General features: G+C 38.6%; 1 protein-coding gene across 1 annotated transcript in view; it reads right to left on the minus strand.

Annotated features, from left to right (window-relative positions):
- LOC105931078 (synaptic vesicle glycoprotein 2C) overlaps nt 1–16,422 on the minus strand; it is an 80,383-nt gene that overhangs the window by 48,823 nt on the left and 15,138 nt on the right. Inside the window, exon 2 of the mRNA XM_036140505.1 lies at nt 10,223–11,119. Within this exon, the coding sequence (XP_035996398.1) occupies nt 10,223–10,823 (601 nt within the window). The 5' untranslated portion in view covers nt 10,824–11,119. The remainder of the gene's footprint in view (nt 1–10,222; nt 11,120–16,422) is intronic.

A 16,422-nucleotide genomic window follows, 5' to 3' on the forward strand; every position in this document is an offset into this window, starting at 1 on the left:
AGGCCTTCTAACATCAGAGACTCGGAGATCATCGCTGTTGATAAATTATTATATGAGTGCAGACATGCAGATTCTTAATCTCATTATTATCATGGGTAAAAATAATATGCAATATGCCATTTATTTATATATAAAATGTAATTAAAAACAGATTATGTTTTATATATGTATATTCCTTTTAACATTGCTTTATTATTTTTTGAGAGATGCCTGTCTGGTTTATTTAGAAACCTAGTTGTGTTTTCAACATTGGGTCAGGAGATTTTCTTGAGCCATATCGAATACAAACAAGCCCACTGATGATATGAATTAAAACACAGAAGAAAGATACTAAGAGTCGTTTTCCTTGGGGAAACTAGCATACTTTGCAATACTTCCCTCTGGAGACTAACATGTCATCTCAGAGTCAAATGCACTAGAATATAGAAGTTAACGTGTGGAAAGGGTGAATTTTATCCAGTTAAATTCTGATTTCCAACAACTGACAAACATTTTGTTTCATAGCGGTTAAACTAAGAGTAGTTTAATTTTCAAAACCAAAACTTTGGCTAGGTGATCAGTGAGATGGAGCAATGCAAAGACAGTTGAAATAAGATGAAGGGATGCCATTTCATACCACAAGCTAGGGCTTCACAGTAATTAATAAAAGCATCACCATGTAAGCAAAAAGTGTAATGATGCTGGTAATCTTTAGCAAAGCAACAGAAGACAGAGCATGTGTTAATCTTATTAATGCTGAACTGCTTTTTTTTGAGCCGACTGAAGCTGTCTTCAGTGTCTCCCTTTGTGCTGCTTTTTTTTTCTCAACATTAATTAGCTCTTATGTGTAATTGCAATTCTCTCCTGACACCTTAGTTTGTGCTCTGTTTTTCTCTCCTCGCAGCCGTGCAGCGTCCCGGTATGGATGAGAGGAGAGAGCAGGCGGACAGACGGCCTGCATCACAGGCGAGTCGAGTGCTTATTTCCTCAGCCGGAACATTCAACACATTAGTGAGTGCTTTAAGATTCCAACAGCTGAAGGGAACCCCAGAGGACCATGTGTGACTGATGGGTGGGCTGAAGCAGGGGGTGAGACAGACAAGGAGTGGCAGTCAGAGGGAAGAACAACCCTCAGGAGCAAAGCATGGTCCTCAGATATTAATTACATTAACACCTGCTGATTTGTTTTTCCCTTCACTAGAGTTTAGTTACAGTATTTACCCACTCTAAATGCTATCAGTGCTCTATCTGGCTATTGATAGAATGTAAAGTAGCCCCGATCCCCACACTGTTACGTTACTATCATTGTGTTTCACAATGGCAATGGTGTGTTTAGGGTGTTGCGCAGTGCAAGACCATGCCATATATAGTTTTTATAGCGCCGTAGTGCCTCAGCCATGAAGAATACAGATATCACTCAATGAGAATTATGTGTTGGGAAGAGCCTCCTCCTTTGGACTGCCCTCACAGCAGGATGTCTCCTGGTTTCTGCATAACAGTCAACCTATTTTCCATGGACCACTCCAGAGAAGGTGGACCACAGTGGAGAGCCACTGCGAGCTCTTTGTTTCCTAGACCGGAGTGCTTGCTACGGGCAGTCCTGCAACAACTCATTGGCACTGGATGCCCCCAATCACCAAAACGGGACACAAAGGATGAGGTTTGCAGAGACAAGGGAAATTTAGTTTTGGAAAAAACAATTTGGGATCGTTTACTTCTAATGTGTTCTCACTGTGTTTTTAAGGTTTACCTAAAGCTCACAGGCTGAGCTACCTGCTAGCAATCTTTGCTAATATGATCTTGGGTTGTGTTTTAAGATTTGACAAGCTTTCTTTCCATGAGGGTTTCTAAACATTGATGGGACATTAATGTTTGTGTTTTCTGGTCCACTCATTAAACAAAATATGGCAAAAAGTCATTTTAAATAAACTTGTGGACATACAATCATGTTTAAACAAACAGTAGTTATAACATTTCCATTAGCCTTTCTACTAACAAGTTATAACTACTGTTTGTTTAAACATGATTGTTTCGCTCCATATTTGTCATTAATTGTCCAATATTGCCACAAGTGTTCATACAGCATTAATAGAAAACACTAATGTTGATTTATGGTTATTTGTGTAACTTAAGAGAAAGTTGTCAAACTAATTGCCACGCTCTTAGCCAGAATATATCCTGACATAACTTCCGGTCTTCGTACCCTTACGGCATCTTAAGTTACCACCGGGAACAGTTTGGCAACACCCAGCTGTCAGTCTGTAAGTGGGTGCTGCAGCACCCTTGGGTGTCGTATGCTGTTCTAACAGGAGGATGACTACATATAGGCAGTGCTGGGGGCCATCTATAAGGCAGTGATTCTGTGCATGTTTCTACTGCTTCAAAAAGGAGGGTGATATGAGGGTAACCTGTACCTCATAACATTGGATGCATAAGCCATCCCCTTTGTTTACTGCCAATGGCGGTCAGGAAGGAATGAAACAGAATGGTATTTATGCTGCAACTATGGTTCTGTCAATTCCTGGATGTTTGCCTGTCACACTGGTCACTCAGAATTTCTCAGCAAGGAGATCCCAGGAGACCTAATGTAGCCTCCCAGGTGCTATTGGTAGTAGTGACGCCTACATACGTTACTTTGGTTATGTTAAAACTGAACCTGTGCAGAGCATGAGGAGACATATTCACTTTGCTTACTGCAACTGGCAGTCATCCAGGAGTTAGCAGAACCACAGTTACAGCGTAACGTCCGTTATCCTGTCTGACCTGAGCTTCCAAATGTTTACTGCGTCCCTTACAAAGCTTGTGGCAAACTGCAAAATGTGAGGTTCAGGTCTGTATTAGATTCTTTAAAACATAGCAACCTGTAAATGTTAGATTTCTGAATGGGATTGGTTTGCTTAGGCTTTTATTTTAGGGGTACTCCTCCACTTCAATGTTATGCACAATTTTTTTGGTAGTTTATCACAGATCTGAGTAAAGTAGATCGAGGATTGCAGTTCTAATCTGAAAAAAGTAAATAACACATTTTGCTCTTTCTAAATTACAAGGAAAATACATATTTCTTCTCCAGTAAAATAAACCAGGATTTTTAAATAGAAATATAATATTATTTGTTTTCTGATAAGAGAGAAACTATTAAAAACCCATTATGGTTAAGACCACTTTTAAACCAATACCATATTTCAATATGTCTGTAAAAATGTTGGTTCTCCCCTTTGGTTCAAACTATAGTGATGCAGGGAAACACCAACATCCAAGCCATATGTCATCAATTACCAAAGGGAGGAGAGAGGGCACTGAAAGGGAGTTAGTAAAAGTGGCACTCTCCTTCTCCCTTCCTTTTCGCTGGGGTTGTACGTGAGCCAGTCTACCATGGCTAAACTGCAGTAAAGCACAATGCTGCAGAGATTAACCCAAGCCCATATCTTCAGATCACCAGCATGAGACAAAGGAATGCTTTGAGAGAGTATTCAATGGATTATACTGTGAGGATGATAGAGAGGAAAGACAAGTGAAGAAGAAAAAAAGTAACTGTTATCTTGATGGTATCTCACCTTTTTATTACTGCACCATGAACACAAATGTCATTAAAATATTACAAGATTGGGAAGGAATGTGTTAATATTGCCTGATATTGATCAAATGAGAAAAAGATTTACGTGGGGGAAATTTGCCTATTTTTCTCTCTTCTCATCACTGCAGAGAAACTGGATCCCATGGAGAATCGTATGGTCATGATGACAAAAGAAAATCCATCCCGAGATGACAAAATACCCGCAACAATTACAATGGTACAAACATGATCCAGATGGACACTTTTTAAGACAACATTTTGATTGGCAAATTAATAATGGTAAAACATAGTTTATTTTAATAACACATGTTTTTTTCTTCTTCTTTCATTTTTATCTCATATTAAAGCAAACACAAACGGACTATTTTGTTAGTTCATTTAAGTTCTTTGTTCAACAGGTAAAACAAAATTCCACAGTAAAATTACTTTGCCGATTTTAATAATAACTAAATACAAAGCATGCCAGTACTTTCATTTTGATGCTTTTGCTTTTCCCCCCCCTGATTAAGGGGGGGGGAAAGCAACATTTTACTTATTTTTACACATATTTAAAACTGCTAACCTCTTCCAGCTGTCTATTTTCTGCATTCCCTCTGGTGTTTTGACTAGGCACCAGGCCCCCGGCTACAGAGCACTAGCACTCTTTACCTCAGAAGGCTCAAACTGCTTTTACTCCAAACTTTATACTGGAAGCTCCTCCTATAGAATATGTCACACACAATTAGTGTTTAATCACCTGAGCAAAATTACCAATAGCTCAAAACACACATCATATTTATCATCATCAACATTAAGTACTACAACTGTGATGCAATTAAAAGATTTGATCACATGTGCACGCACTGGTTCCTTTTTAAAAAAAAGATTGGGGCAACAACAAACACCCCTAAGCGGTGCATCACTAGTGGAACATCCCACAATCACGCTGTCCATATAAGGCTTTAGAGTACTTCAATTCCGGTTTGCCACTTTGACCTGGAAAGACCGCTGAAGTTAGATGAAAAACACAAACCACATAAACTGTTTCAACCTTAGGTAATAAAAAAACATTAGATGTAACAAAAAAAGAACTGTGTTGATTGTCTCTGGTGTGTACTTATCTGAAAGCATGAATCACCCCATAACAAGTCCTAGCCATTCAAAATGCTTTATGTAATACATTTTAGGCTTAGGCTGATATTAATATATGTGTTCTCTAATTTGAAACCTTAACTAAACACTAAATCTAAGCAAACATTTTTGTGGGATGAGCTCTGACTTTTTCTGTAATTGATCAATTCTACTGTTGACACCTATCAGACATGAGCTCCACTGAAGGCACTCTTATCAACCACTTTCTTGAGTCAATGACCTTCTTAGAGGATCTGTAATAAAAGCACCAATCAGGTCCATTGTGTACGGTTTATTCTTCACAAGTGAGCATATACACACATCCATTATTTATACTGTGTGTGAGCCAGCTGGTAAAGTGACTCATTCTGTCTATTCTTTCCCTCCTGGCTCCCACAGAGAGATGAGTCAGAAGAAGTCCGGCTGAATACTAAAGCATCCTGCTCTCGAAAGGGGAACATTCTCTTGCATCTTTGGTTACAAAAACCTCAAAATCTTAACTCACTGGCAGAAATGCTTACTATTTGTCTTGGTGTCTGAGTAAAGACCCCAGTATTAGATTGACAGTGAGTGTAAACTGAAGAGAAAGAAAATGCTTGTGCTTGAAGATATTTGGATATCAGTGAGAAAACAAAAGGACCAATCACAAAACAGCACACATTCAACATGCATACAGATAACTTTTCCCCAGAGTGGGAGTGGTGACACCTCCTACTCATACACCCAAATACCTTGTGCCATGACAACGCTATGGCTGCTTCTGCAGTATTGCAATTATGGCTGAAAGTGTCGCTCATTACTCTATGTGCAGTTAATGTGATTATGAATTCAGTGTTAGACTAATTTACCCAAAAAACAAAAACAATACACAATTCCAGAAGTCATTGTTTTCATTCTCTCTGGCCTGAATGTTTTGTTCTTGAAGAGAAACACCTAATATGAAAGTTCAACTTCTGCAATTCCTTTCTGATTGTACAGGAATGCACTTTCACATCCACAGTAGCAAGATCCGTCTGTAGGTCCCATGGTGTGATTTTAGGTTTTGTTGGAGACTTGTTTTATGACTGTGGCTCAATGGATAGAGTAGTCATCTTGCAATTGGAAGGTTGTGGGTTCAATTCCAAGTGTTGATTTGCCTCTGGGCAATGCACTTAATCCTAAATTGCCTGTTGATATGCATATTGGCGTATGAATGTGTGTGCCTTAGTGAGTACGATTGGGTAAATGTGGGTAAAGTGCAAAGCGCTTTGAGTGGTCAGTATGACTGGAAAAGTGCTATATAAGTTCAGTCCATTTAGCATTTTATATTCTAAGTTCATAGCTGACACGGTTAGGTTGCAGACTGGGCCTTTTGGCAGTTGTCTGGAATGTCTTCTGTTTGTAGACTATTTTCCATACAGTGACAGGGCTTATTAAAGATTCTTTTGACAACGATTTGAATCCCTTGCCAGACTCATGAATTTCTACAATCTTGTTTCTGAAGCTTCTAGCCAGCTCTCTGAGTCTTATCAAAAGTCGAAGGCACACCAAACTAAATGTCATAGGTTTAAACAGTGCAAACCACCTTCAAAATTACTTTCTTATCATGTGCACTTGATGTGATGCACCTGTGTGTGATTTAAGCCAAGGTATATATGTATATATATTAGGGCTGGGCAACGATTAAAATATTTAATCGCGATTAATCGCCCTGATTAATCGCGATTAATCGCGATTAATCGCATTGTATTTACAAACTCCAAGAATGAATTCAAAAATAGTGTAAAGAGCACTTTTATTTTAATGTTCTGCTGCCATATGAACAAAAGTGTTGTAACATTTGTAGCACTTATCAGTAACACATATTTAGTGTAAAGCTCAACTTAAACATGTAAAACAAAAAATAGCAATAATAATAAATTAAAGCTTATTGCCACTGACAGGGAATTATTTATGGGGAAAAAATCTACCAAAAACAGGCAATTTCTGAGGTAACCGCAGGGAGCAGCATTACCATTTTATGTTTAATACCAAAGTTTAACTTGGCAGTGGTTACAAATAACTTGTTTCTGTCATATTCCATGCTGGAAGAACTTTAAACTGAAATGCTTGCTAACTCGATATGCTTGCGTTGCTTGCGATTATTTGACGTTGACACGCGGTTTTTTGTTGTTGTGCATATAGTGAATGGCAGGAAAAACAGGCAAAAGCACATGGATACTTTGAAACGAGAAGCGACTTCACCAACGGCGTCTAAGCAGACCCTCCCCGCTCCGCTCCGCACAAAACTTGTTCCGGCCGTCAACTCACCGCCTCGCCTAAGCGGGAAACACCGCCTTCCGCATGTCGGCTTTGTTTTTTTCCGGCCAGCACCTTTCTTCTTCTTTGAATCCGAGGCTTGGCGACAGCGAGGTTATTGGCGCATTATCGCCACCTACTGTTCTGATTCAATTCCCTACACCGCAGCAACAGACCTTCACAAAATAAAAGCATGTGAGCAACATGCGTTAATGCGCGTTAAAGAAAATATCGCCGTTAATAGTCTAATGAGTTAACGCGAAATTAACGCGTTAACTTGCCCAGCCCTAATATATATATATATATATATATATATATATATATATATATATATATATATATATATATACATGTATATATATTAATATATATATATATACATGTATATATATTAATATATATATAGACTGGCGACCCGTCCAGGGTGTACCCCGCCTCTCTCGCCCTTTGACAGCTGGAGATAGGCACCAGCATGTTAGAAAATGGATGGACGACCATTTGAAGCATGGGATAAATTTCCACCATTATGCTGATGATACTCAACTATGTCAAACTACATGATTGTCATCTTTAGAACGTTAATGAAAAAGAAACTGCTTCATTTAGTCTGGATGACATTAAGTTGGCCTCCAGGGATAAATTGAAAAACCTTGGTGTTATTTTGTCCAGGACATGTCATTTAAATCCCATGATAAACATGTTTCTAGAATTCCTGCTTTTCACCTTCCAGAATATTACCAAAATAGAAATATACTGCTCTTATGTGACATTGAAAAGCTAGTAGGCCTATATGCAGTACTTCCTTAAAGGCTGGACTATTATAATTCTTTACTCTTGGGAAATTCACAAATGGCATTTAAAAATCTTTATCTCATGCAAAACAATGCAGCAAGAAAATCAAAAAGAAATATCATATTTCACCTATTTTAGCTTACTTTCATTGGCTCACTTTTAAATCCAGAGTATTATTTAAAAATGTTCCTTCTCACATGTAAAGTCCTTAATAAGCCTCAAGCTCCAGGTTTACTGTTGGTTCCTAGACTTTCAAAAAGTAGAATGAGAGGCAGATCTTTTATCAGGCTCCTCTCCTGTGTAACCAGCCCTCACTTTTAGTATAAAACTTTTTGATGCCTGTGTGATTTATTCTAGCTGTGTCATCGTCCTGGAGGGGGACACACTGAGCCTGGTTCTGCTGGAGGTTTCTGCTGGAGGTTTCCCCTGTTAAAGGGGAGTTTTCATTTCCACTGTTGTTATATGTAGTGGAAAGGAATTCAACAGTACGAGGGATTGCTGCAATGTGAACGACACAATGCAAGTGACTGTCCACTGTCGCAACACATTCATCCAGGAGGAGTGATTGCTGCAAGTCAATAACTTGATGCAGTTTCCTCAGATAGTAAACTTTTAAACCAATCTGTCTGTATGATTGACTTTATAAAGTTCCTTGAGATGACATGTTGTGATTTGGCACTATATAAATAAACTAAACTGAGTAAACAGAAATGATTGATAAGAAAAATACATTTACATTTTATGTAGAGTATGTACAGTCCCATTTGTACTAAAATGCAGTGACTATAATTACTTTTTTCTGCAACAAATATGCATCCTAAATCAGCTCCATAAGTCCCAACAAAGACGTGGTTTTAGCTAAAGTTATTTTTATATCCTTTGCTGTAACTATTAGCTACCATTCTCCCATTAACAAAGTGAAAAGGACAGAACAAAATCACGGCACCAACACGACCATCAAGTTTAAAAGCTACGAGCAATTTTCACTAATATTTTAAAAAGATCAAAGTAGTTCTTGTTTCACAGTCCAGCTGGCTAAAACACAACATTCATAAGAGTGATAAAGAAAAAGAGAATAGGGGTCTTCATTGGTTTCCAGATCTGAACAAATAAAATACAAAGGCATGAACCAAACACAACATACAGGGTGATACTTCTAAAACAATATGCATTCTTTTAATGCATATTTAGGGACTGTAAATGACAGTAGAAAGGTTAATTGTTTTTAAAGTAATTCATATTGTATGACAAAGCAGCTGAAAGATTCTTTGCACATTTTGACCGAGTAGCTTTACAAATCATAAAGGTGCCCTTTCCTTAAAAGCATGCCCTATTTAAATATAAAGAAACTGCTTCAGCACTTTAAAAACTATTTATTGCTTAGTAGTACAATTTGAGGAACAAAACTGATTTTGTTAGGGCTTAAATGATCCTGCAAATCCTAAATGATCTATTTGAGCCTTAAAGTCTTTAGTTGCTCTGAATGTACATGGATATAACTGAGAGACAGATTTTATTTGAGCAGCAGATTCAGTTCTATTATAACTCACATTCAATTCAATTCAATTCAATACAGTGTTATTGTCCCAGTGGGGTAACTTGCTTTGGCCAAGTGAAGCTGAACTTAAAGTAGATTATAAAAATGGTGCGGTTTAACAATGACGTATCAACAATGAAGGCAGTTCAACATAAAATATAAAAGTAATTCAAATATATCCATACGAATTATAAACCATAATGCATTAACAAATAGAGGGCAACCTGCGCACTAAAGGTGTCCAGATCAAACTGTTTAAATAATTACCCTGCCGTAGTTTAACATTTTTAATCACAAGTGGACAAAGGAATTTAGAAAACAATTTAGTTATGTTTTGCCAGCCTATTTCTTTTGCCTGAAAGTAGCAGCTCATACTCATCTTAGAGAACACGGGTTGGGTCAGCCAGGACTTTTCAAATAGTGGCTGGATGGATCTCTCTCACCAATAATTATTGTGGCAGTTTTAATCACATGGGAGAGATTATTTTTTGGTTGCACAGGCCAGCTTCCATTCCAAGCCAGTATGCAAAACCACAAATAGGATAAGGCATTTCAGTATATCAGCCAATAAACTATATCACAACGTATTTCCTCTATACTGTAGTTTTGCCATTGTTATCAATATAACCAAACAGAACTGTGATCAAAACTGGGAATATGTGAATTTCAACTTTGATTGCCTTGTGAGAAGTAGTTTAATACCAGGCAAAAAAACAAAAAAACTGTTTTGCTTTCCAATGTTGAACTTAAGGTTTATGTCTACATTCTCCCCACAAAAGTGTGACTTGACTGTCTTGTAATATAGGAAAGAGTTGCACTGCAACTGTGTGAGAATAAAAAAGGGCTCCACGCAGATAAGAATAGCACTTAAAAACCCACTCAATAAACACAAAGGAGAATGTCTTGCAGTGGTTTTGCACATTCATTCAGTATTATTTGCAAAGAATACTTACCGAGCCATCCAGCTCCGGAGTTGGGGACACACATATCCGTCTCAGCACTGGGCAGGACGAAGCCGACTACAAACACTTCCACGCCGTCAGACATGAGGGCCAATCCGAGCACGAAGAACAGTTGCCACTGGAACCTCCCGTGGCCACACTCCTGCATGATCAGCTCATATTGCTGAGCCAGCTCCTCTTCATCTGCCTGCCTCTCGTTTTCCAGCTCCTTTTGGCTCTTGAGGCTGTCTGAAACCGGCTGGCCCAGAGCCACCTGCCCATCCCGGGGCTTCCCCTCGTTGTAGGCCGGCACGCCTTGGTACTCTCCCTCGTAGATCTCATCTTCATCATCGTGGCCCTCTGTCGCATCACTGGATGCCCCGTCCTCGTCGTTGGCCGCATTGTCACCATATTGTCCGTCTGGCTGAGTGTATGCGTTGCAGTTGTCCTCATCCTCGTTGCGGAAGCGGTTGTAGCTGCGCTGGGTAGAGTATTCATCGGAGGCACGATCAACAGCTTTACTGAAATTTTTGGCAGCATGCCTCTTGGCTTCCTTTGCGATGTCCTTGGCACCTTTGACCAAGGAAGTCCTGTTGTTAGGTGCGTCATCCATCTTGGCTCAAGGAGACTTGGCCCTGACTGTGTTTTATGTCAGTTTTATTGCTTTTTTTATTGTCCAAGGTAGAGCAAATTTAAAATACCCGATGTGTTACTGGTGCTCTGTTTCAAGTTAAAGCAAGATGGAAATCAGTTTAGAACCTTTGAAAAGGTAATCAGCTGCCAGGTAACTGATGGTTAAATAATCATGTCCACTTCCATTGGATGGGAGGACCCAAATGGAGCTCAGAAGAAGACAGTACTTGAAATTAGGAAGATCCTCTGTCCTGTCCGAACTCAGTTAGAGGGGATCTGTGTGGGACATAAAGAAACAAAGAAACAGTTAATTACAGTTTGTCTGTCACCAGTAACTGCAGCATTTCTATGTCATAATATCTCAACGAGTATTTGTATACTCAGAAAGCTAAACCCTAAAGTGAAACCTATAGAAAAAGCTATCTAACAGCATAAAAATGATTTAAAAAAAAAGATTATTCTTTGGGAACACATTGTGTGAGGTCATTGACTTTTTAGTGAGAATTTACAGGAGCTATAAGTAAGATATTTACTGTAAATCAACCTACATCATTCTTATTTCTCAGCCAGGATGGAAGTAACATTCCATATAAACAGTCAGTCCTCTCCATCAACAATGTCTTAGTCAAGTTTTTCTCCTTTCAAACCTAGGAGGTACGGTCCGAAACTACTTTGGTTCAGAGTGCAGCCCATGTTTACTTCCCTGTTCTTCAGCATATGTTATGAGAGTTTCCATGGTTCCCAACACAGAGCACAGCATTTGGTATTTTATCTTGGTAAAAGAGCAGCAGCCTGTAGACATGGAAGCCAGTAAGAGAGGCAGACCAGAAAGAGAACAGAATACAACATCATATACCTTTCCTGTGTAAGAAGAAATTCGGTGCAAGAACACATTGTTTAAAAACGGCGTATTAGATTGTTGTGATTGGCAAGCTGTTGTACCGATTTGAGCCACAAAGTGTTAGTATTACTTAAAGCTCCTTTAAATTACAATAAATGTTGCATTTCCTGAGTGAAGTAGAGTTCTAATTAGAAATGTATATTTCACACATCATTTTACAAGAAACGGTACAGCACCTTTAAATTGGTTTAATAGCATTGAGTTTAGCATATTTCAGATATTTTCAAAAGGATTCAGTTTTGACTCATAGTAGAAGCGTTTTGCTTGTCTGCTTTAACCATTCCGTGATCAGATCTGGTTAGGATCTTTGTTAAGTTGGGACATCCAGTTCTGTCCATGTTTAACTATTGAACTGCTGATCTGAGATAGCGTTTAAGAATTCGGAAATAGTCCTCCGTGTTTATCATTCCACTCATTTTGTGCAATGCGCCAGTACCACTGGCAAAAAACAACAACAACAAAAAAACACAACCTCTTCAACACACTTGGCGGTAGGTACAGGGTTCCTAAGTTTGAAGACCTCATCTCTAAAGAGGCTTGAGTCTAGGTAGTTCCTAGGCACCGTAACCAGGGTGTGTCCTGTCTTTTGCCCAATCTCACCGGACATAAGTATCAGCCTACCCTGCCACCCTGCACCCATTTAGTGAGTGTAGAGGATGGATGGGTATTTGGGTGGGTGGGTGGTTGGATGTATGGACGGAAGGACAGACAAAAAAAACATGAATCAATGGTATGCTAAATATTTTATTAAGACAAACATCAGACAAAAATAAAAATACTGTTCAATGTAAACATGTCTCAAATAATCTTTTAACCTCACATTCATTGACAGCATGGCAGATGTCTTTATATTTCTGTAATTTAGAATAGGAACATATGCCGGGCCGATGCTATGTGGACAACACAATTGTGGTTGAGTGATATGCACCTCACCAGATTGTGAATTATAAAAATTACACAACTTGTAACAGTTTCACATTACAATTAGAATCAAATTAAAATGAGAAGCCGTTTCAAACAAAACTGTGATTTATTGCCAATAAACTATGCACCACAGTGATTAATGATAAATTCCCTTGATCTCAGTAAAGCTTGCAATCCAAGAACTGAACTCCCTCTAATTACACCTCATGTCTCAAAAGTACGTTTGGAGCATTTCCAGGACGGCGGCACTCAGAAAATTACTCATAAAGTGCAGTTTGTGCCTCAGCTCACTGATGAGCTCCGTTCACACATTATTGGTTTGCTGATGCCATGACGGGAGAGGGTCCAATCATAGGCCGTAATGAACTATCACTTTGGGATGAGACACCTTAAAGTGTGTGATGAACATCAGCAGACAAATTCAACTAAATCCCACCAGATCCAAAAAACTGTCCAAAGTTAGCCTTCCTCACATCAGACAACGCTCCGGATTAAACTCACTATCACAACTGAAGAGTCTAGATTTGGTTGAGACAAGAACATGCGCGGGACAGGAGATTATAACACTTTTCTTACCGTGAATTCTTTAGTTACTTTCTACATTTAAAAGATATCTCAATCTTTTTGAGGGTTAAGATTTTTATAAATGCTTTTATCGTAAGGATGACTGAAAACCTTGTTCCTTGGAAATTATAGAATTCTTCACACACGTCAATGATTAAATTTTTATAGTTAAACATTCACAAGGCAAGGCTCTAGGATAGCTTTGTAAAAAAAAAAAAAACATACTGGTTAATCAGCAAATAACCAGTATGATAAATAATAAATAACCAAAAACATTATCACAATATTTCCAGTCCATCTTATGAAATGGGAAGTTATAAGTTCTCGTTTGGATACAGATGTTTTTCTCTTTCAAACATCGGAATGCCCTTATTTTTCAACTCAGAAAATTATGTTTGTCTGACATGTTCAGCACATATGTCCAATCTAAATTTGGCCAAAACATTGATATGTCAGGCTTGATTAGTATGTTTGATCAACTCCCACCACCGTCTAGTCACATTTAGATGCCAGTAGACGTCTTCGCTTTGACAGTGTTGTATTTTTTAACTACATATTGGTATCTTTTCAACATTTATTAAAAAAAAACTTTTCAGGAGAACATGGTAGACCAGTTTGTCTATGTCCGTTTGTATGACATCTCGGTTTTTTTTGTTTTTTTTTGTTTTTCAAAAGTCTTAAGAATCATGTTAGGTCTGTGCTACTTGGTCTTCTTCAGAATAACCTAGTTGTCATTTTAGCTTTATCCATGTTTATTCCCATAAGTTACTGCAAAGTTCTTTGGAGAGTTTGCAGCTGGAAAAATCCCAGTAATTTGTGACACTAACGATAACAGAATAACAAGCACAGTCATTTTGACTAAATAATGTCAGAGAAGAGACGGTTTCATAGTTCTTACTTTTTAAAATGATTTTGTCTTAACACCTCCTTTGTTTCTCTGCCTGAGAAATCTCATCACTTGACTCCTCTTTAGAGAAACTTTTTCTCCCATGCATTTGCCATTTCTTTTCTTTAGCTACTATTGTGCTGTCTTTTTTCCACTCACTTCTTGTTCACCCAAAGAAGCTGGTCCTAGATCCAATAAGCATCAGTCGCCATCGTTCAACATTAGAACCGATCCTGGGTGAGTCCAAATAATTTGCCTGTTTTATTATTTATTATGTACTTATTAATATTGATAGTTACCCGATTCCGATAGGTCAAATATTCTGGATTTACATAATTCACCATTTCTCTCTTGTGCCCTTTTCAGCTGAATTCCCCTATTGTTTAGATGCAGGTTAGCCAGAAACATGAAGAGCTTAGGGTGCTAAGGGTGCTCATTGAGTCCTTCTGTGCACATACTGACCCACAGTCCCACTATGGGACTAATCGCACTTTTCACTAGATACGTTGGTCGTCTTTAAAATGATCAATATTTGTTTCTTCATAAAGTGGATTATCCTTATTAGGTTATTATTTCCTCATAAAGTGAGGACACAAACCCTCTTTTGACTCGACGCAAACGTCTAGGGTTCTTTAAAGCTCTTCTTTACCAATCTGTCTATAAGATTTGATTAAATGGCATGTTCATTTTTTACCTCCTGTCCGAGGGATTCGGGGGGATTCATGAATTGATGAAAATGTCCGGTTTTCATTGTTTTTCATTGGACCAGTTGGCATGTACTTAAATTGACTGATGCGATGCATTGAATACGACAATTCTGTCTGTTGTGGGATGTCATCCCTGCGCTGCTATGAGGGTGGTTCTACGCTCACAGATGGAACAGCTGCTGCTGTCTACAAGATGTCGGTTCCCTGTAAAGTGTAGCTTCACAGGCAAACCACAAAAGAAACTTCCCTTACACCATCCTGGTTGAGACAAATGTTTGGCAGAGAGCACTGTGTTCAAGGCTGGCATAAGTGTTTCTTATGCCAGTGTAACAAAGGTGCTATGGACACTGAAAAGTATGAAAAAGCTGTGTGAAATTTATGAGTTTGTTGTTAAACCTGGGGTAAGGGTTAAGGAGTACCAGAAGTGAACCAAATACTTTTAGAAGGCCAAAAGCATTTTTTTTTTTTTTTTTAGAATTACTAAAGATTGCACAGCTTGTTTTTGCACTTCCCTCACAGTGCAAATTTTTGAGACGGCTTCTCACTTATGCAGAGCCAGTGGAACAAGGAGAGAGGCCAGCTGTCGGTTGAGTCCCTGAAGGGGATTCTGCTTGTGCAATATTATTTCACAGACACTTCTTTCAAGACTTCCATGCTTATTTGTTGAGCAACTAAAAACTGATAAGTAAGATCAGCTCTGAAATCAGCAAATTATGGATGGATACACAAGGAGGATGGAGAAGAAATCTAAAGACTGGAAGATACACATTTTCTGTTTGTTGAATACATGTCTTTGTGACACTGCTACTTCTTGTTTTTGATCATTGCATAGAAAATAAAGTAGGTGATCTGTGCCTGTCTGCACGCTGCCATCCCCCACTGTGCCGCTGTTATCAAGCTCATGCATCGCAGCAGATACCCTACCTCATGGCTCTGCAGCAGTCAAGCTCATGTCTCTTACATAAGATCTTCTCTACTGCTCCACTGCCATCAGCTTCATGCTTTGCACCTGTTTCCTGGATGATTTAAGCACTCCACAGCTACTGGTACAGTGCCAGATTATTGAAAGTTTTTTTTAGTAGATATCCATTGTTCCTTTATACCTAATTACCAGATCAATACCTAGATCTTGTTTCATAGGTTTACATGCCTTGCCCTGCCATTGTTGAACATCTACCATGCTTCTTATTTCTGCACCTTGACATGGATTTGTTTCTCAACCCAGGAGCCTTGCCTAGTACCTTGGATTTGTCTGCCCCATTCTGCTTTTCTGTGCACGACCCAAGCCTGTTCCTCAGACACTGTTACCTATCCTCCGCCATTCCTGCTGGACATCTGAGCAATGAGTAGCTAGCGCTCAGCATTACCAGGTTCTAGCCTACTCCGGCAGAAGATTTGGACATCAGGTCTTAATTAATAAACCTCTTGAATGCACAATGTTTTTGGCTTGGATTTCAGGTTTCCTGTCTATATAGTTTGGCTCAAGGTTTGCTGTTCTTTTTACTGGTAAATGTTCTAATACAGAAGAGTCATTATTTATTTTCTTTATTGAGACCAAATATTTTACAGTCCTTTTTTAGAACCTTTTTATTTATTT

This window comes from Fundulus heteroclitus, chromosome 8 (assembly GCF_011125445.2).
Source record: "Fundulus heteroclitus isolate FHET01 chromosome 8, MU-UCD_Fhet_4.1, whole genome shotgun sequence".
NCBI classification, from domain to species: domain Eukaryota; kingdom Metazoa; phylum Chordata; class Actinopteri; order Cyprinodontiformes; family Fundulidae; genus Fundulus; species Fundulus heteroclitus.